General features: G+C 39.5%; 1 protein-coding gene across 1 annotated transcript in view; it reads left to right on the forward strand.

Annotated features, from left to right (window-relative positions):
* The window catches only part of WDHD1 (WD repeat and HMG-box DNA binding protein 1), an 87,204-nt gene that overhangs the window by 31,550 nt on the left and 32,750 nt on the right, over window positions 1-22,904 (forward strand). The window contains exons 12-16 of the mRNA XM_007527376.3: window positions 3,098-3,285; window positions 5,362-5,546; window positions 13,020-13,261; window positions 17,077-17,214; window positions 21,509-21,665. Coding sequence (XP_007527438.2) covers window positions 3,098-3,285; window positions 5,362-5,546; window positions 13,020-13,261; window positions 17,077-17,214; window positions 21,509-21,665 — 910 coding nt within the window. The remainder of the gene's footprint in view (window positions 1-3,097; window positions 3,286-5,361; window positions 5,547-13,019; window positions 13,262-17,076; window positions 17,215-21,508; window positions 21,666-22,904) is intronic.

Below are 22,904 nucleotides of genomic sequence, written 5' to 3' on the forward strand. Positions count from 1 at the left end.
TAAATCTCTGTCCCTATTGACAAAGAAAGAAGAGACAAATGACTAATATAAATAATGAAAGAGCCATCACCTCTACTATCTAATATGAGAGCCACTAGCCTATGGCTATAGAGCACTTAAAGTATGACTAATTGATGTAAAAATAAATGTGAGTTAAGTATAAAATGAACCATTTTGAAGATACCATAAACAAAAATTATAAATATCTTGGTCACTTTTTATCTCAGGTACATGATGAAATTTTATGATACTAAAGCCATTGTTTTATTAATATTTTTTAAAAAGATTCATTTATTTTTGTGAGATGGACTAGAACACTGCTGAGCTCTGGCTTCAGGTACTGATCAGGGTTGAATCTGGGCCTCTCTGCCTTCAGGCATGCAACACTGGTGTTCTAACCCTGAGATACCCCTCCAGCTCTGTTTTATTAAATTTGTTTTCCTCCAGGGTTATTGCTGGGGCTTGGTGCCAACACTATGAATCCACTGCTCCTGGCAGCCATTTTTTCCCCCATTTTTTTAGATAGGACAGAGAGAAATTGAGAGGGGAGAGGAATATAGAGAGGGAGAGAAAGATAAGACACCTGAAGACCTACTTTACTGCTTGTGAAGCAACTCCCTACAGGTGGGGAGCAGGGGCTTGAACTGGGATCCTTGTGTGGGTCCTTGCACTTCGTACTATGAGCGCTTAGTGCGGTGCTCTACTGCACAGCACCATTTTATTAAAAATTGTCACACCTACTTACATTTTTAAAAATACAGCTACAAGAAATTTGTAATTACATGTATAACTCAAGTTAATTTGTATAAGAGAGGGGATGGGTGGTGCTGCGCCTAGTTGAGTGTATAGGTTACCATATATAAGGACCTGGGTTTAAGCCTTGAGGCCCCACCTGCAGGGGGGGAAGCTTTATGAGTGGTGAAGCAGTGCTGCAGGTGTCTCTCTTTATTCCTATCTCCCACTTCCACATCACTTCCTCTTTGCTTCTATCCAATAATGTATGTATGGATATATATATATATATAGCCTCCAGGGTTTTGCTGGGGCTTGGTGCCTGTACCATGAATCCACTGCTCCTAGAGCTTTTCCCCTTTTGTTGCCCTTGTTTTATTGTTGTTGTGGTTATTATTGTTATTGATGTCATTGTTGTTAGATAGGACAGAGAGAAATGGAGAGAGAGGGGGAAAACAGAGAGGGAGAGAGAAAGATAGACATCTGTAGACCTGTTTCACCACCTGTGAAGTGACCCCTCTGCAGGTGGGGGAGCCAAGGGCTCGAACCGGGATCCTTATGCTGGTCGTTGCACTTTGCACCACCTGCGCCCTTGTTGTTTTATAGTTGTAGTTATTATTGTTGTTGTTATTGATGTCGTTGTTGGATAGGACAGAGAGAAATGGAGATACAAGAGGAAGACAGAGGGAGAGAAAGACCTCCTTCACCGCTTGTGAAGCGAGCGACTCCCCTGCAGGTGGGGAGCTGGGGGCTCGAACCAGGATCCTTATGCCGGTCCTTGCACTTAATTCACTGTGCTACTACCCAACTCTCCATAAAATATATATTTTTAAAAATTATGTAAGGGAGCCGGGTGGTGGCATACCTGGTTGAGCACACATGCGAAAGGACCCGAGTTTGAGCTCTTGGTCCCCACCTTCAGGGGGAAAGCTTCATCAGTGGTGAAGCAGGGCTGCAAGTATCTCTGTCTCTTTCCTTCAATTTCTCTCTGTCTCTATACAATAATAAAAATAAAGGATTAATGGGGGTCAGGTGGTAGCCAGCAGGTTAAGCGTACATGGCGCGAAGCGCAAGAACCAGCGTGAGGGTCCCCTTTCGAGCCCCTGGCTCCCCACCTGCAGGGGAGTCACTTCACGAACAGTGAAGCAGGTCTGCAAGTGTCTGTTTTTCTCTCCCCTTCTCTGTCTTCCCCTCCTTTCTCGATTTCTCTCTGTCCTATCCAACATCATCAGTAACAAAAACAATAGTAATAACCACAACAACATTAAACAACAAGGGGGGGGAAGGCTCCAGGAGCAGTGGATACTTGGTGCAGGCACCGAGCCCCAGCAATAAACCTGGAGGAAAAATAAAAGATTAAGAAGAGAGAGACACCACCGCAGCGACACTTCCTTCAATGTAGTGGGGGCCAGGCTTGAACCTGGTCCATGCCCACGACAAAGTAAACATGCTGTCCAAGTGGTAGCCCATTATATTTTGAAAAGTTTTTGAGGATCCTACATGGTATATGGCCTAATAATTATTTACCATGTTATAAATTCAAACTGAGAATTTAATTTTTTCCAGAGCACTGCTCAGGTCTGGCTTATGGTGGTGCTGGGATTGAACCTGGGACCTGGGAGCCTCAGGCATATATGTTTTTGCATAAACATTTTAAAATGTATACAAGTATCCAAGGACATTTTTTTAAATATATGCAAGTATTATGGAAAACTGGGAAGTGTTATGCATGTACAAACTATTGTATTTACTGTTGAATGTAAAACATTAATTCCCCAATAAAGAAATTTAAAAAAAAGAAAAGGAAAAAATTCTTTTAATTGAAAAAACTATATATGCAAGTATCAACATAAAAAATTAAACTTGGTGCTGGGGAGACAGCATAATGATTATGCAGAAAACTTTCCCACTTTCAGTTCCCAGCACCACTATAAGGCGGAGCTGAAAGTGCTCTGGGAAAAATAATAAATAAATATAATGATAATATTGTTGCTGAGATGGGGATAGTTACCATAATGGTTACACAAAGAGGCTCTCATGCCTGAGGCTCTAAAGTTCCAGGTTCAGTCCTCTGCACTACCATAAGCCAGAGTTGAGCAGTGCTCTGGTAAAAAGAAAGAAAAAGAATAATGTTGTTGCAATTCAGTCATGTTTGTCATTGCGTTAATTACTATACAGATTGGTGACATCAGAGATCACAGTTTTACCCTCTGTTGCTTTTGCTACCATCACTGTTAACATTAATAAATGGAAAGAGAACCTATTAGTATTAGTAAGTATGAATGAAAAGGTTTTAGTTTTTGTGATGTTTTCCTTTTTTCTGATCATTGATATTTATGGCTCTCTAAAATGCTTTGTATTCTAGATGTTACAATGCTAAAAACTGGGTCAGGTCTTCTCAGAGAAGATGAGGAAGATGAGCAGACAGGAAACATTCGAAGCCTACCTCTTCTAACATCTCAGAGGCCACTATATGATGGCCCTATGCCAACTCCCCGGCAAAAACCATTCCAGTCGGGTTCTACACCTTCACATCTCACTCACAGATTCATGGTAAACCTTGTTTCACAGTTAACTTTTTAATTGTGTAAACTCACTTTTAAGCATTTTGTCTTTTAATTTTGTTTGATGGAAAATATCTTGGAGCTAGGGAATCGCTTGGCAGTGGAGCTCATGCTTTGCATACATGAGGCCTTCAGTTCCAGCTTCAGCACTGTTTAAAGGCAGACATGCTCTGTTTTCATTCTCTCTGTGTGTGTGAGCATGTGTGCACCTCTAGGAACATTTAAAAATTTAAGTTTTATTTATTTTGTGTAAAGACAGAGAAGTTGAGAAAGAAGGGTAGATGGAGAAGGACAGAGAGAAAACGAGACACCTGCTGCATTGCTTCACTGCTTATGAAGCTTCATCCCTGTAAGCAGGGACCAGGGACTTGAACCTGGGTCCTTGCACACTCTATAACATAAAAACTCTACTGGGTATTGCCTCATTCCCTCTTAACTAAAAATTTTTTTTTAATTTTTATTTATAAAATGCAAATATTAACAAGACTATAGGATAGGAGGGGTACAATTTCTACCACCAGAAATCCATATCCCATCCCATCCCCTTATAGCTTCCCTATTCTTTATACTTCTGGAAGTATGGATCCAGGGTCATTATGGGGTGCAGAATGTTGAAGGTCTGGCTTCTGTGATTGCTTCCCCGCTGAACATAGGTGTTGACAGGTCGATCCATACTCCCAGCCTGTCTCTCTCTTTTCCTAGTTGGGCAGAGCTCTGGGGAAGCAGGGCTCCAGGACACATTGGTGGGGTTGTCTGCCCAGGGAAGTCAGTGTGGCATCATTGTTTCGTCTGGAATCAGAGTAATGAAGCTAAAAGGTTGACATTCCATCCCTGATGTATTTGGACACAGTCCAAAGTGTAACATGCTGAGGTGGTACTGGCTGCATTGATTAAGTTGGGATCAGCAGATGCAGTATCATTTGGTATGAATTGAGAGAAGCATGCAGGAAAGTGAGCCCCACCCTAGATGTTCCAGGACTGGGAGAAATAAGGGCTTTATAGAGGGAGGGGAAGGTTCCTGCTGTCTTAGGGTTTAAGAAGGCAATAGATAGTTATTGCTATCACCAAATTATTTGATAATTGGAATAACTTTGAAAATCCCTTTGTTAACATTTGTTGTATCATACAAGACCTTGCCGTAATTTATATCCTTTTATGCTATGTACATATAGCTATATGTTCCAATATCAGATGAGATCAGGCGTGTTCAGGGTGGTATGGCCTTAGACCATATAGCTGTATCTTATAAAGCAATGCCACCAGTTGTTTCTGTTCTCCCTGGTATAAGCTTTTAGAAGATTTAATATTTCAAAGAACATGTCATTATTAGAAATGTATTAACAATTTGAGCCCACTGTTAAAATTCGATCTTATTACCAATTTGAAGGTCTAAGTGCTTAGATTGAAGGAACATATATATATATATATATAGCCTCCAGGGTTATTGCTGGGGCTCGGTGCCTGCACCACGAATCCACTGCTCCTGGAGGCCCCCTTTTCCCTTTTGTTGCCCTTGTTGTCTATCGTTGTTGTTGTTAATATTATTATTGTCATTGGATAGGACAGAGAGAAATTGAGAGAGGAGGGAAAGACAGATGGGGAGAGAAAGATAGACACCTGCAGACCTGCTTCACTGCCTGTGAAGCAACTCTCCTGCAGGTGGAGAGCCGGGGGCTTGAACCAGGGTCCTTACGCTGGTCCTTTCACTTTGTGCCACCTGCACTAACCTACTGCACTACCATCCAACTCCCTGTTTGCTTTTTTTTTTTTAATGATACTAGTATAATTCTAAAATTTATTAAGTGAAATTCTCCATCTGCTGACAGATAAGTATATATATGCCTACTTCTCATGAAGGTGAAGATAATTGTAACTCTGATGTTCCTACTATTCCCTAAAACTATTTAGATGTAGACTATCTGTGGTTGCTCATAGAAACAGGTGTATCTTTGGTACAGACCACATTGTATTTGTTCATTTGTATTACTTCAGCCTACTGATTCCTGACGATTCTAGAGGCTTCAATTTTTTTCTCAGACTTGCATTGAACTTTATGTGTTTGTAGGTGTGGAACTCTATTGGAATTATTCGCTGCTATAATGATGAACAAGACAATGCCATAGATGTGGAGTTCCATGATACCTCCATACACCATGCAACACACCTATCAAACACCATGAATTACACAGTAGCTGATCTTTCCCATGAAGCTATTTTGTTAGGATGTGAAAGTACTGATGAACTAACAAGGTAATTTCAAGGTTACTAGAAGTTGTTGAATTGTCAGATACAGTTGTTGACATTCCAGACAAAAAGTTAAATAGGGCGCGCGTGTGTACACACACACACACACACACACTGTCATGTGAAAGGACCCAGGTTCAAGCCCTGACTACCACCTGTAAGCCTCAACTACCACATGTTTGGAAGAAGCTTCACAGATGGTGAAGTAATGCTGCAGATCCTTTTCCCTCCCCCCTCTACCTCCCCCTCCCCCTCACTTCCTCCCTCTCCCTTATCCTTCCCCCTTCCTCTCTGTCTCCTTGTTCTCTCTCAATTTCTCTCTGTCTCTACCTAAAAATTATTAAAATAAGATTATGTATTTCATAGTATGGAACTTCAGAAAGAAGAGTTTTGTATGAATACCAGTCACCCATAAGATCTCCAAGCATATCTTTTTTCCTGATTATGACAGGTACCTTCTCTAACTGCATGTCAAAGTGAAAAGATTTTGGAATTCTTTTTATGTTTTATTAGTAGTTGTAAGAAAAACTGAGTTTCTCTCTGTGTCTTTCTCTGCATCTCTCTCAAGAATAAAAGAAATTTTAAAAAAGGAAAAACTTAGTAGTAAACAAATGCAGAATTTTTAAAAAGGAACCCCGCCCCCAGAATTCTACTTTCATATATACATACTGTTAGCAATTTAATACATATTTTTCTTTTTGTATGAAGCCCCTTGAAAAAAATTTACTTACTGAAGTATGCATCATATTTTTTAAATGAGCCTTTTATAAACATATAATTTGATGAGTTTGACAGTGTTATATACTCTGGTATCCACTGTCACAATTTTTTTGTTTGTTTTTGCCATAGTTGTTTCTGGGTCTAGATGCCTACATGATGCCACTCTCTGTGGCCTTCCCTCACCTCCCCTCTTTAGTTTTTCTTTTTGATAAAGAAAAAGAGAGATTAAAGTTAGGGAGATAGAGAGGGAGAGAAAGACACCTACAGCATTGCTTCATTGTTGATGAAGTATCCTCCCCACGGGGGGGGGGGATTGGGGGCTTGAACCCAGGTCCTTGAACATACAGTAATGTGTGTATTTTACTGGGTGTACCACCACCGAACCCCTCAAAATACTTTTTATTATTGAAAAATGCTTCCTTGAACTCCATTGTTTTTTGTTTTTTAATTTTTTTTAAATTTATTTCTTTATTGGGAAATTAATGTTTTACATTCAACAGTAAATACAATAGTTTGTACATGCATAACATTCCCCAGTTTGCCATTTAACAATACAACTCCCACTATGTCATTTATCATCCTTCATAGACCTGTATTCTCCCCACCCACCCACCCCAAAGTCTTTTACTTTGCTGCGATATGCCAATTACATTTCAGGTTCTACTTGTGTTTTCTTTTCTGATCTTGTTTTTCAACTTCTGCCTGAGAGTGAGATCATCCCATATTCATCTTTCTGTTTCTGACTTATTTCACTCAACATGAGTTTTTCAAGGTCCATCCAAGATCGGCTGAAAACAGTGAAGTCACCACTTTTTACAGCTGAGTAGTATCCCATTGTGTATATATACCACAACTTGCTCAGCCACTCATCTGTTGTTGGACACCTGGGTTGCTTCCAGGTTTTGGCTATACAAATTGTGCTGCCAAGAACATATGTGTACACAGATCTTTTTGGATGGATGTGTTGGGTTCCTTAGGATATATCCCCAGGAGGGGAATTGCAGGGTCATAGGGTAGGTCCATTTCTAGCCTTCTGAGAGTTCTCCAGACTGTTCTCCACAGAGGTTGGACCAATTGACATTCCCACCAGCAGTGCAGGAGGGTTCCTTTAACCCCACACCCTCTCCAGCATTTGCTGCTGTTACCTTTTCTGATGTATGACATTCTCAGAGGAGTGAAGTGATATCTCATTGTTGTCTTGATTTGCATGTCTGACAATCAGAGACTTGGAGCATTTTTTCATGTGTATCTCGGCCTATTGGATCTCTTCTGTGGTGAATATTCTGTCCAAGTCCTCCCCCCATTTTTGGATGGGGTTATTTGTTGTCTTGTTGTTGAGTCTGGCAAGCTCTTTATATATGTTGGTTATTAAACTCTTATCTGATGTATGACATGTAAAGATCTCCCATTCTGTGAGGGGTCTCTTGGTTTGGGTAGTGGTTTCTTTAGCTGTGCAGAAGATTTTTAATTTGATGTAGTCCTATAGGTTTATACTTGCCTTAGTCGTCTTTGTAATTGGAAATGTCTTTAAAGTTTATGCGGAAAAGAGTTCTGCCAGTGTTTTCCTCTAAGTATCTGATAGTTTGTGGTCTAACATCCAAGCCCTTGATCCACTTGGAATTTACTTTTGTATTTGGTGAAATACAGTGATTCAGATTCAGTTTCATTCTTCTGCATGTTTCAACCCATTGTTTCCAACACCATTTGTTGAAGAGACTCTGGTTTCCCCATTTAATAGTCTGGGCCCCTTTGTCAAAGATTAGATGTCCATAGGTGTGGGGCCTCATTTCTGGGCTCTCAATTCTATTCCACTGGTCAGTGTGTCTATTCATGTTCCAGTACCAAGCAGTTTTGATGACAATGGCCCTATAATACAGTTTGAAATCTGGGAGTGTGATGCCTCCGGTTCTTTTCTTTTTTCTCAAGATTGTTTTGGCAATTCTAGGTCTTTTCTGGTTCCAGATAAACATTTGTAGCATTTTTTCCTATTCTCCTAAAAAATGTGCTTGGGATCTTGATGGGGATAGCATTAAATTTGTAGATGGCTCTGGGTAATATATTCATTTTGATGATGTTAATTCTTCCAACCCATGAACATGGAATATCTTTCCACTTCTTTGTGTCTTTTTCAGTTTCTTTGAGTAGTGACTCATAATTTTCAGTATACAAGTCTTTCATTTCTTTGGTTAGACTTACTTGTAGATATTTTATTGTTTTTGTTGCTATAGTAAAAGGAATTGATTTCTGGATCTCAATTTCTTCTAACTGAGTGTTTGCATAGAGGAATGCCACTGACTTTTGAACGTTAATTTTATAGCCTGACACCTTACTGTATTGCCTGATGATTTCCAAAAGCTTCCTGCAGGATTCCTTAGGTTTTTCCATGTATACTATCATGTCATCTGCAAATAGGGAGAGTTTGACTTCTTCTCTTCCGATCTGTATCCCTTTAATTCCTTGCTCCTGCCTGATTGCTATGGCAAGAGCTTCCAACACTATGTTGAATAGTAATGGTGACAGTGGGCAGCCCTGTCTAGTACCTGATCTGAGTGGAAATGCTTCCAGTTTTTCACCATTGAGTATGATGTTGGCTGTAGCTTTGCTATATATAGACTCCACTATCTTCAGGAATTTTCCATCTATTCCCATTTTTTGTAGTGTTTTGATCATAAAGGGATGTTGTATTTTGTCAAAGGCTTTCTCTGCATCTATTGATATGACCATGTGGTTTTTGGTCTTGCTTTTGTTGATGTGGTGGATCACATTGATTGATTTACGTATATTAAACCAACCTTGCATGCCTGGGATAAACCCCACTTGGTCATGATGAACAATCTTTTTGATATACTGCTGTCTCCGGTTGGCTAGAATTTTGTTCAGTATTTTCGCATCTATGTTCATCAGAGATATTGGTCTGTAGTTTTCTTTTTTGGTTGTGTCCCTGTCTGCTTTTGGTATCAGGGTGATGTTGGCTTCATAGAAGCTGGCAGGGAGTATTCCAGTGTCTTCAATCTTCTGGAAGACTTTTAAAAGTAGAGGTATTAGTTCTTCTTTGAAGGTTTTGTAGAATTCATTTGTAAAACCATCTGGTCTGGGACTTTTATTTTTGGGGAGATTTTTGATAACTGTTTCAATTTCATTAGCTGTGATGGGCCTGTTCATGTTATCCACTTCCTCTTTACTTAGTTTTGGAAGTTGGTAGTATCTAGGAAATCGTCCATTTCTTCCAGGTTCTCTAGCTTGGTGGCATATAGTTGTTCATAGAAGCCTCACATGATATGTTGAATTTCTGCCGTGTCTGTTGTGATATCTCCTCTTTCATTTACTATCTGATTTATTTGGGTCTTCTCCCTTTTTTGTTTTGTGAGTCTGGCTAAAGGTTTGTGGATTTTGTTCACTCTTTCAAAGAACCAACATTTAATTTCGTTGATCTTTTGTATGGTTTTCTTATTCTCAATGTTATTTATTTCTGCCCTAACTTTAGTGATTTCTGTCCTTCTGGTTGCTTTTGGGTTCCTTTGTTCTTCTTCTAGGTCTTTAAGATGTGCAATCAGGCTGTTTATTTGTGCTTTTTCTTGTTTCCTAATGTGTGCTTGTATAACTATGAACTTCCCTCTTAGGACTGCTTTAGCTGTGTCCCAAATATTTTGATAGCTTGTGTCTTCATTTTCATTGAACTCTCGAAACATTTTGATTTCTTCCTTTACTTCCTCTTTGACCCAGAAGTTGTTAAGAAGTGTACTGTTGAGCTTCCACATTTTGGGTCTGTTACTAATCTCTTGTTGATTGTTAAGTGTTAGTTTAATTCCACTGTGGTCTGAGAAGATGCTTGGGATGAATTCAGTGCTCTTGAATTGGCTGATGCTGTCTTTGTGGCCTAATACATGGTCTATCCTTGAGAATGACCCATGTGGATTTAAGTAAAATGTGTATTCCAGTTTCTTGGGATGAATGACTCTGAAAATGTCCAGTAGTTCTAGTTTATCTATGTCTTCATTTAGCTCCCTTATGTCTTTATTGATTTTCTGCCTGGATGATCTGTCAAGTTGAGAGAGTGGGGTGTTGAAGTCTCCTACTATGATTGAGTTACTGTTAATATATTGCTGTAGCTCTTTCAGTAGAAGTTTGATGTATTTGAATGATTTCTCATTGGGTGCATAGATGTTAGTCATTGTTAAGTCCTCTTGATTGACTGATCCTCTGAGCATTAAGTAGTATCCATTCCTATCTTTTTTAATCTTATCTGTTTTAAAGTCTATCATGTCAGATATGAGAATAGCTGCTCCTGCCCTTTTTTGTGGGCCATTGTCTTGTATGATAGTTTTCCATCCTTTCACTTTAAGTCTGTGTTTGTCTTGTTGAGTTAGGTGGGTTTCCTGTAGACAGCATATTGTTGCGTTGTGTTTTCTGATCCATCTTCCTACTCTGTGTCTTTTAATAGGTGAATTCAGGCCATTGACATTTATTGATATCAAAGATTGAAGATATTTTAACGCCATTCTTGTAGAGTTTTAGAGTGTTTTGAATATGTCCTATTTGTGGTGGTCTGGTTGCTTATAGAAGACCATTCAGAACTTCTTTCAGGGCAGGCTTGGTGATAGTTGATTCCTTCAACTGTTGCTTGTCTGAGAAGGTTTTGATGCCTCCATCTAGTCTGAATGACAGTCTAACAGGATATAGTATTCTTGGCTGAAAGCCTTTCTCATTGAGCACTCGATAGATATCTTGCCATTCTCTTCTGGCCTGTAGTGTTTGTATGGAGAAGTCTGCTGCTAATCTTATGGGTTTTCCTTTGTAGGTGACTCTTTGTTTTTCTCTTGCAGCCTTGAGGATCCTTTCTTTATCCTTATTCCTTTCCAATCTAAGTATGGCATGTCTTGGTGTCTTTAGGTCTGGGTTAATTCTGTTTGGGACCCTCTGGGCTTCTTGAATCTTTATGTCTTTGATGTTGTCTAGACTAGAGAAGTTTTCAGCTACTATGGCCTGGAAAATGCTTTCTTCCTCTCCTTCTCTTTCTTCCTCTGGTATGCCAATAATGCGTATATTGTTTCTTTTGAAGTCATCCCATAGGACTCTGTTGTTGTTTTCAGCATCTATTAATCTCTTTTTGAGATCTCTTACTTCTTTTTCAGTTGTCTCTAATTCATCCTCAATCTTGCTAATTCTGTCTTCAGCCTCATTGATTCTATTCTTTCTGCCCTCTACTGTTTTCTGGAGTTCATCTATTTTGTTGCCCTGTTCTGATACTGTTTTAGCTTGTTCAGCTAGTTGTGTTCTTAGCTCAACTATTTCAGCTTTCAGCTCTCTAATAACCATGAGATAATTAGTATTTTCTTCCATAGTCTCATTTGTTGTTCCTGTATTTCTGATTACAATTTTTTCAAATTCTTTACTCACTCCTGTTATTATTTCCTTAGCTAATGTTTGGATGTTGAACTCATTATTTTGTGCTTCACCCTCTGGAGGACTTTTAGCTGGACTCTTGTCCTGGTTCAAGTCTCCAATATTTTTTCTTGTTGTTTTAACCATTTTATATATTATCTTATGAGTTCCCTTTATCAGTACTTTTCAAATTATTGATCACTGTTGCCTGGATTGACTTGTGTCTAAGTAAGTTAATTAAAGGGTTCACAGTTGGTGGAAGTTAACAGTTATTTCAATCCCTGAGTTGGAGCTCAGTGGTTTAAAAGCCTCTTTCTTTTTTTTTTTTTTTCCTTCCCTGTAGGCTATGGGAGCCTGAGGGCTTTTAAACTATCAGTAGGCTTCTTATCTTAATCACTGACTCCTGACCAAGAGATAAAGCAGGGTGTGGCAGAGATAATCCAGTGGTTATGCAAAGAGACTTTCACAGCCCCACAGCTATGCCACTGAGGCATAGGTCTTCTATTGAGTTTCCTGGTTAGATCTCTGTCCCCTGGTGTCTCTCCCTGTTGCTGCTCCAGATTCTGAGGGCAGTAGCAATGGAGACTCAGAGTGGCACTTGGTGAGTCTCTGGGGAGTCCTCTCCTCCCTTCAGCTGTCCCCTTGTTGGTAGAGCAGACTGGAGGTGGTGTCTCAACTGATAAACTGCTGGACTGTTAGTAGTCACTTAATCTCTCCTTAGGCTCCTCTCTCCTCTCTTTCACCAGCCACACATGTTTGTACTCACCGGTGATTTAGTGGGCTCCTGTGGTCATTCTAGTCCTGTCTTGTTTCGGTCCCGGGTGGTCTCCTTTGGTATTCCTAGTTGATCCGGGAGAGGAGAGGAGAGGAGAGAAAGCGATCTGCTGCTAAATTTTTTTATATTTATTTATTTATCTTCCCTTTTGTTGCCCTTGCTGTTTTTCATTATTGTTGTAGTTACTGTTGTTATTGATGTTGTCATTGTTGGATAGGACAGAGAGACATGGTAAAGGAGGGGAAGACAGGGGGAAAGACAGACACCTGCAGACCTGCTTCACCACTTGTGAAGCCACTCCCCTGCAGGTGGGGAGCCAGGGGCTCGAACCGGGATCCTTATGCTGGTCCTTGTGCTTTGCGCCACATGTGCTTAACCTGCTGTGCTACCACCCAACTCCCAAACTTCATTGTTTTTAATCCAATCTTATCTTGGACAATTACTAATCTGTCATGGTCTCTATAGATTAGTATAATGGAAAAATAAACTCTTTAGTTTTATTAGTAGTTATCATGGTTAGCTTTGTAGATACGTATAATGTGTACAGATATAGATATGTCGTATTGAATGTGAAAGTCTGATTGTCTTATTTTAATTTTCAGCAAACTTCACTGCCTGCATTTTAGTTCTTGGGATTCCAGCAAAGAGTGGATAGTAGACATGCCTCAGGATGAGGATATTGTAGCCATCTGCCTTGGTCATGGATGGGCTGCTGCTGCCACTAGTGTCTTGCTCCTTCGCCTGTTTACCATTGGAGGGGCTCAGAAAGAGATCTTCAGCCTACCTGGGCCTGTGGTGTCAATGGCCGGACATGGAGAGCAGCTTTTCATTGTTTATCACAGAGGTAGATAATGTCTCACTTTTAATTTTACTTATTTATTTACTGATCTTTTTTTAAAAAAATTTCTTTATTGGGGAATTAATGTTTTACTTTCGACAGTAAATACAATAATTTGTACATGCATAACATTTCACTTTTTCCATATAACAATACAATATTTACTGATCTTATTGGTACCAGGGTTGTTTCTGGGGCAGGCTGCCTATACTACAAATTGACCACTTCCCGTGGCCATTTTTCCTTCTTTTTTTCCCCTCTAATTTTCTTTTTATTTAGATAAGACCAAGAGAAGTTAGTGAAACTTCCCCCTGCAGGTGGGGAGTGAGAGCACAAACCCAGGTCCTTGCACATGGTAATGTGCGCGTTCAAGAGGGTGCAGCACCACCTAGCCCCCATGCCTCATCATTTAAGCCCTCCCACCACATCTTGGTTTAGTATCTTCGTTGGCACCTACGTTATCAGAAAAGTCATGATGTGATTTTGCATAGAAAGATTTAGGAAAACATTTCATGATTTCTATGACAATCCAGTACTTTAGCATTTGTATCAGTGTAATGAGTGACCAGAATTCACTAATAGCAGTAAAAATGAAGACATTTTATTTATAAAACTGCATGATAGAAAGAATCCTGAGGTAAAGTTTGATCAACTATTTCTGTCTGTCTCTTGTAAACAAGCATTTTCAGAGTTTAAATACCCTAAAAAAGACATTTCCTCCTAGAGTGAAGGACCAAAATGACTTTTAAAAATATATTTAATTGGGAGCTGGGTAGTGGCGCAATGGGTTAAGCACCATGTGGTGCGAAGCACAAGGGCCAGCATAAGGATCCCAGTTCTAGCCCTCGGCTCCCCACCTGCAGGGCATTCGCTTCACAGGTGGTGAGTCAGGTCTGTAGGTGTCTTTCTCTCCCCCTCTCTGTCTTCCCCTCCTCTCTTGATTTCTCTCTATCCTATCCAACAACAATGACAGCAATAACAGCAACAATAAGAACAATAGCAAGGACGATAAACAACAAAGGGCAACAATGGGGGGAAAATAAACATTTTAAAATATATATATTTAATTATTTTTATTATTATTATTTTTTGCTTCCAGGGTTTTCGCTGGGGCTCCAGTGCCTGCACTACAAATTCACTACTGCTAGAGGCCATTTTTTCCCATTTTTGTTGCCCCTGTGTTCCTTGTTATTGCTGTTGTTTTTGTTGGATAGGACAGAGAAAAATCGAGAGAGGAGGGGAAAACAGAGAGGGAGAGAAAGATAGACACCTACAGACCTGCCTCACCACCTGTGAAGTGACCCCCCCCCCCCGTAGGTGGGAGTCTGGGGGCTCAAACTGGGATCCTTGTGCTTCACTCCATGTTCACTTAACCCACTGCACTGCCGCCCAACCCCCCTATATTTAATTGTTTATAGAGACAACCAGAGCATCACTCTGGCACATTCAGTGCTGGGGACTTCATGATGAAATCCAACATTCTAGCCATTGTGCCACCTCCCTAGACACCCAAAACAGCTTTGAAAGTGACTTTTTAAAAAGTTGTTGCCTTAGGCTTGCAAAACAACTCACTTGAATAGTGTACTGCTTTGCCATGTGTACAACCCAGGTTCAAGCCACATACACATTGAAGGAAACTTTGCTGCTGTGACATCTCTGTGTCTATCTAAAAATAGCTGCTTCCTCTACTTGCTCTCTTTATATTGTTTTCCATTTGTTTTGCTTCTGTAATATCACTGTCTTTATGTTTTTCCTTACTGGTAATCCTTTCTTGGTGGCTTCTGTATCTACGCTGATATCCCAGCTGGATTGTTCCTCACATTCCCTCTTTTCTAGAATTCTTTCTAGGCCAAAACCTTTTATCTTTTGGCTGCTGAATCATAGTAAAATATGTATTCTACATTGAGTTTCTGCACATATCTGCAAATGCAACTGAAAATTTCAAAGAATAAATAATTTATTCTTTGATTTTTTTTTTGTAATGGCAGTTGCAACTCTAATTTCATGACTCATAGATCAAGAAATGCAATTTGAGAAATCACCATGAGGAATCTCATAAAGGCTTATTATAGCTTTAGATACTTATGCACTAATGACTTCTAAAGTTACCATCACTAGCTCCACTTTCCCTTTTCTCTTCAGATTTATATCAATATTTATTCTGTTGATCACTTGAGATCTCTGATCAACATCTCAAACTTGGTCACAATAAACACTTAACCTTTTTCCTTTTCGAAACTTAGTTTCCCCATCTCAGTAATTGGCATACTGCTGATGTAACTGCCCAAGGTAAAAACGTAATAGTTAACCTTGAGTCTTCTCTTTCCCTCATTACCCCCACTCTCCACCACCACATCAGCTCTGACAGTAAAATCATGCCATCATGTCAAGTCTGTGGAATAACACATTCCAAATCTGTCTCTTTTTAGCTCCACAAAAACCTCAGTCCAGTGCAGATGTCATCTTTGGACTCTTATAATACTAGTTTCAGCCTCGTTTCTCATTTTCCACAGTCTATTTTATCTACATAGCCACCCAGGTAATCTTTTAGAAACAGACATCTTCTCAGATTCCTCTGGCAACTTCCTAATGCTTTAGAATAAAATTTTTGTCACAGCTCACAAAGATCTGGCCTTTGCCTGCTTCTTCAACCTCATCTCTTGCAGTTTTTTCTTGTTATGCTTCTTGGCCATACTGACTCCTTGATGTTCTTCAAATATATCGAGCTTTTTTCTATCTTAGGACCTTTTCAGTAGGCGTTTCTTCTGTCTACTATGATGCTCTTCTCCAACTGCTGCATGGATGACTCCACCTTGCAATTTGTGTCTCAGATTAAATGTCATTTTTCTCAGAGGCCACCTCTTACTGTTTTTTTTTTTTTTTTTTGCTTTAAGTATTTTATCTATTCATTAACACACAGTAATGATAAAGAGTGAGAGAGGGGGCCAAGTGGTGGTGCATCTGGTTGAGTACACATGCTACAATGCACAAGGACCCAGGTTCAAGTACCTGGTCCTTACCTGCATAGGGAAAGCTTCACAAGTGGTGAAGCCAGCCTGCAGTTGTCTCTCTGTCTCTCTCCCACTCTGTCTATCCCTCCCCTCTCAATCTCTGTCTTTATCCAATAATAAATAAATATTTAAAAGAAACAAACAAAAAAAGAGTGAGAGGGAGGGAGCCAGGTAGTTACGCACCTGCTTGAGTATGTATATTACAGTGCAAAAGGACCTGTGTTCAGGCCCCCCACCCCTACCTGCAGGGGTAAGCTTCATGAATGGTGAAGCAGTGTTGGAGGTGGTTTTCTCTCTCTTCCTCTGTCTACCCCTTTCCTCTATTTCTTCTGTGTTTATCCATAAATAAAAACTTAAAGAAGAGAAAAGGAGAGGGAGGTAGAGGACCAGGTTACTCGGACACATGGAATGCTACAAATTAAAGTATGAATCTCATTGTTCCAAATTCAGCAACCTTTTCACTGTACCACCCCCCAGGCTCTATACACATTGTTATTATCACTCTTTGATGATAGTGTATTTTATTCTGTTTCTTAATTATTTTTTTCCTGCCTGGATATGAATGTGATGACAGTGAGTTTGTCTTACTTGCCATTATAGCTCCACTGCCTGGCACATAGTAAGCCCTTATAAATATTTCTTGAGTGAGTGAGTTAGCATTTATAAAAATAGTTCATAGAACATAGATTATACACAACAAATAATGCTAAAAATTTATCACAAAATTAATTCAGTTCATAGAAAATAATTTAGACTGCCTTGTGGCTAATAACCTTTAGTGACTGATTTATATTTACATTTTCTTGCTAGGTACAGGATTTGATGGTGATCAGTGCCTAGGAGTTCAACTGCTTGAGCTGGGAAAGAAGAAAAAACAAATTTTGCATGGTGACCCTCTTCCTCTTACAAGGAAGTCTTACCTTGTATGGGTTGGATTTTCAGCTGAAGGTAAGATGAAGTCATTTATTTACATTAAAGACTTCTTTTTTTAATAAGAATCACAATCACGATACTTTTTTAAAGATCCATTTATCACATTTGAGAAAACCGGAATTTCCGATGATATAGAGAGAAAGCCAAAGCACCACTGTGGTACATACCAAACTGGGCATCAAACCGGAAACCTCAGACATGCAAGTTGAGTTACTTCCTCAGCTGCTGTTTCATTATTTAATCCCTAATTAATTTATTTAAAGATAAATTGTCTATATTTTCTTTTTTATATATATTAATTTATTTTCCCTTTTGTTGCCTTTGATTTTTATCGTTGTTTGTAGTTATTGTTGTTGTTACTGATGTTGTTGTTGTTAGATAGGATGGAGAGAAGAGGGGAAGACAGAGAGGGGGAGAGAAAGATAGACACCTGCAGACCTGCTTCATCACCTGTGAAGTGACTCCCTTGAAGGTGAGGAGCCAGGGGCTTGAACTGCGATCCTTACACACAGGTCCTTGCGCTTTACGCCACATGTGCTTAACCTGCTGTGCTACTGCCCGACTCCCTATATTTTCTTTTTATTTTGTAAAATTTTAGTAGAAAATTTAGTAGAAATTCTAAAACTAGAAACCACAATTAAGACATGGTAATTATCGTTTTTTGTTTGGCTTATGACAGAAATTGAGAAAGGAGGAGGAGAAGAGAGAGAGAGGGAGGGAGAGACCTGCAGCACTGCTTTACCAATTGTGAAGCTTCCCACCTTTCTGGAGGTTGGGGGGACATGGGAGGGGTACACATCACCCAATAACCTTTTTTTTTTAAATTTATTATTAGATAGAGACAGAGAAATTGAGAGGGGACAGGAGATAGAGAGGTAGAGTGACACCTGCAGCCCTGTTTCACCACTTGTGATGCTTTTCCCTTCCAGTTGGGGACCAGGGCCTTGAACCTGGTCTTTGTGCACTTTTTTTCTTTTAAATATTTATTTATTTTCCCCTTTGTTGCCCTTGTTGTTTTGTTGTTGTTGTTGATGATGTTGTTGTTGGATAGGACAGAGAGAAATGGAGAGAGGAGGGGAAGACGGGGAGAGAAAGATAGACACCTGCAGACCTGCTTCACCACATGTGAAGTGACTCTGATGGGGAGCTGAGGGCTCGAACTTTGTGCCACGTGCACTTAACCCGCTACGCTACTGCCTGACCCCGTGGTAGCCATTATTTTATGTACTATTTTATCTCTTCATGACAATTCTGATTAGGAAAGCTATGTAAGAGGTAATGTATTTTTTTTTAAGTTTGATATAGCATAGAGGAAAACAGGAAAATGGGGCAGAAGAGATAGCATAGTGGTTATATAAACAGACTCTCAATCCCTTGAACCAGAGTTGAACAGTGCTCTGGCTAAAAAGGGGGCCGGGAGCATACCTTTCTAGAGATTCAGGAATTTCCTATTGTTACTCTGTCCACAGCTACTATACCCAGTAACCGCATATGACTACAGCAAGTACTGGAAGTGTGGCTGCTATGAATTGAAATGTGTTCTCAGTGCAGATAATCTGAGCTTTTAGTACTTAGTATTGTTGAGCTGCGCTGTGGAGAAGAGAGAGAGGAGATACGGAGCGAAGAGGGAACACAAATCTTATTTGCGCTGGCACCTCAGAGTTGGGTGAGAGAGAAGCAGGTTGGGCCACGTGGAGGTAGCAAAAATGGCTGCCTCACGCAGCAACCTTTCCTGCGTCTAAACACCGAAGTGAAGGGCCGGCAAGAGAGAGAGGTGCAGAAGAAGAAGGGCTTTTATGGGAGTAGCTCTCACGAGAATGGGAAGGGGGAGGAGTAACCATAGCACTTCAGGGTAGGATAATAACTCTCATGAGAATGGGAAGGAGGAGGAGTAACCATAGCACTGCAACTATTGTGGGGAATAGACAATGCCCTGAGGGCACAACATGATGAAACAGGCACTCCGAGAACGCGGGAACTAGCAATAGCCTGAGGGGACAACATGGCAGATGTGACTGCATCTGCACAATTTCCCAGCATAGTATAAAAAAAAAAAAAAAAGAAAGAAAAAGTCCTAATTCTTTTTCATTGTTTTCTTATGAAAAGAAAACATATCTGTGTATGTTAGACTTAAATATACTATTAATGTTAGCATTACTTTTTCCCTGTTACACTGTACTAGGAAGTTAAAAAATTGATTTGTGGTTCACTTCATTTTCCTATTGGCTAGTGCTGTTGTAGATGAACTTATTAATGTCTTATGATCAGTGCTTTCAAGAATACTAATGGGTACCTTATTTGAAGGTACCTGTTAATCCTATTTCCTCACTTAAATATTTCAGTTGGGTGGTGGGACTAGGGAGACAGCATAATGGTTGTGCAAAAAACTTATGCCTGAGGATCTGAGGTACCAGGTTCAATCCCCAGCACCACCATAAGCCAAAGTTGAGCAATGCTCTGGTCTTTCTCTCTCTCTACCTCTCATTAAAAGGAAATATATATGTATATTTTTTAAATTTCAGTTTTGGAGCTCCATATACTTTAGCTACATAGAGGTTCTACTTTGTGTTTTAAAAATCAACCATTTTTCAATATGTTTTTTTTTTTTTCCTTTTGGCCAGAACACTGATCAACTTTGGTGGTGCTGGGAATTAACCTCTGGGCCTCAGGCATAAAAGTCTAGCATAAACTACTATGCTGTTTCGGGTGCTGGGCATACCAGCTTAAGCACACATAGTACACAGTGCAAGGACCTCCTCAAGGATCCCTGTAGCAGCCTCCAGCTGCTCAACCTGTAGAGAGGCCGCTTCACAAGCATTGAAACAGGTCTGCAGCTGTCTATCTTCCTCTCTCCCTCTCTATCTCCCCTTCTCTCTCAATTTTTCTCTGTCCTATCTAATTAAAAAAAAATGGGGAAAAAATGGCCTCTGGGAGCAGTGGATTCGTAGTGCAGGCACCAATCCCCAATGATAATACCAGAGGGAAAAAATAATAATAATAAATAGTATGCTGTCTCCCAACCCCTTGAATGTATTCTCTTTTACGATTTTGTTTGCCATTTATGGGTTAATAATACAACCATTAATAAGTTTCCACTCATAGCTTTTTGAAATATTTTACTTGTTTTCTTTTACTGAGCAAGAGATACAGAAAGACCAGAGCACTGCTCAGCTCTGGTTTATGGTGATGTGGGAGATTCAACCTAGGATCTCAGAGCCTCAGGCATGAAAGTTTTTTTTGCTTTACCATTCTGCTCTCATTCCCTGCCCCTTAGCTTTCTTTTTCTTTCTTGTTTTCCTTCTCCTTCTTCATTTTTTTTTCAATTGTCAGTCAGATGTAGATTCTGATGGAACTGCTGTTTGCAGAGTAAGGTGGTTGAAGTCAGAGGAAAGGCACAATTGGGGTCATATGTCCTACATTTCCTAACTAAGGACAAAGTAGATGGGAAAATGGGAATGCTTTATATATCTCCTAGGTGAGAACTATTTACAAGGAGATGGGGGAAGAGTACTGAAGACAAGATTTCTCTTTTATCATCTATTTGTATCAGGATCTGGTCATTTCTTCAAAGTCCTTTCTTTTTATATTTATATATTTAGACATAGTTAGACTGCAGATTTTTTAAATCCAAATTGACTTTCAACAGTACTGCTCCATTCCAGCAGGTGGCATAGTTTTCACAGAAACTATCACTACTCTGAACAGTTTTCCTTTTCATTTGGGTAAATTTTTACTCATGCCAACATGCAACTATCTCTTTGTTTTAGTCTTGCTTTTCTTTTTAATTAGTTCTTTTTGTGCTTAATGTAAGTTTGTGGGGAATAATCTTTAAATTGCCTTTTCAGATATTTTTTTTTCCTTTACAAATTTTATCTACACCCCCCCCCCCCCCGTTGGGGGGGAGTGTGTGGTTAATTGTTTACAGTACAGTTATGGACACATAGGTAAAATTTCTCATCTCACCATGATAGGTGTCTGCAAAACATTCTCACCCCTAACTAAGTTCCTCCATTATCATGCACCAACACCCCAAAGCCTACCACCTCCTAACTCCCTCCTTCTAACCCTTCCCCAGAATCCTTTGCTTGGTACATTACACCAAACCAAGTCTACGTTTTACTTTGCAGTTCCTCTTTCTGTTCTTGTTTCTTAAGTTCTACCTACGAGTAAAATCGTCCCATATCCCATATTCATTCTTCCCTTTCTGGCTTATATCAGTTGAATCATTAGGCATGTGGTTTTTTTTAAGTTGAATTTATTTAACCAGTTTGAAGCTACATCAAGTAATTCCTTTTCTGTTGGTGTATAGGTACCCCCTGTTATGTGGACTCAGAAGGCATCGTTCGAATGTTGAACAGAGGGTTTGGTAATACCTGGACTCCTGTGTGTAATACAAGAGAACACTGCAAAGGAAAGTCTGATCACTACTGGGTAGTTGGTATCCGTGAAAATCCCCAGCAACTGAGGTGGGCTACTAGAAAATGCTTAAAATTTGCTTTTTTAAAAAAGTGCTTTGAATTTGTTTTATCTTATACTCCTCTAAGTGTAGGGTTTTTTTTGGGGGGGTTGTTTGTTTGTTTTTGTTGTTTGTTTTATCTTTAACTTAGTTCATTTACTTCCCATATTCACTGAATTATGACTTTATTATTATCACTTTGAAGTTTCTAACCACTGGCTTCACGTAGAGCTTACTGAACAAAGTAGAAACGAAGTTGTTGGTATGGCCAGATCATTATTTCAGCTAGATAAAGAAGGAAATTCTGATTCAATGTACAAATCATCTTTATTGCAATCTCTTATTTTAAGCTGTAGTTTAGAATTGAATACATACATAGTTTGACTGTGTTTTGAGATTTAAAAATTTTTTTATATTTATTTTTCCCTTTTGTTGCCTCCTTTTTTATTGTTGTAGTTGTTGTAGTTGATGTCGTCACTGTTAGATAGGACAGAGAGAAATGGAGAGAAGAGGTAAAGACAGAGAGGGGGAGAGAAAGACACCTGCACACCTGCTTCACCACCTGTGAAGCAACTCCCCTGCAGGTGGGGAGCTGGGGGCTCGAACCGTGATCCTTACACTTGTCCTTGCGCTTTGTGCCACATGCGCTTAACCCGCTGCACAACTGTCCGACTTTAGTGTTTTGAAATTTTTAGCTTAATTATTATAATAGGGAAGAGAGGGCTAGTAGAAATTTAGTATTTGAGTAGCCCAGGAGCTAGCACAATGGGTAAAGTGTTGGAATTGAAAGCTTATATGCCAGAGTGATACTCTGGGTCTCTCTCCCTCTCTCTTTCCTTAATAAATAAATAAATCTTTAGTAAAGCATTGTAAACAAATCTAATAGTTTACTGCAAGTCTATAAAAATTCTCAGCTTGTATAATCTTCATAGTCAATAATATCATGTTGCACACTTCCTTCTTTTTGATACCTGTTTTTTTTTGGCCTAAAAGATTGTTGGTGTTTTCACAAGCTTATAGTCTAATTGGAAGGACAGATAGGAAACAGTTAAATATTAATTACTTCTAGCTGTAAAGAGTATTAATAATTTTTAATTAATGTATATGAGAGAGAGAAATAGGAGAACCAGAGCATCAGTCTGGCATATGCAGTGCTGGGGTTCAAACTCGGGACCTCATGCTTGAGGGTCCAATACTCAATCCACTGCACCAACTCCTACTAACCATCTTAAACAGATCCATGGTGGAG

The sequence above is a fragment of the Erinaceus europaeus genome, chromosome 16 (assembly GCF_950295315.1).
Source record: "Erinaceus europaeus chromosome 16, mEriEur2.1, whole genome shotgun sequence".
Lineage (NCBI taxonomy): Eukaryota > Metazoa > Chordata > Mammalia > Eulipotyphla > Erinaceidae > Erinaceus > Erinaceus europaeus.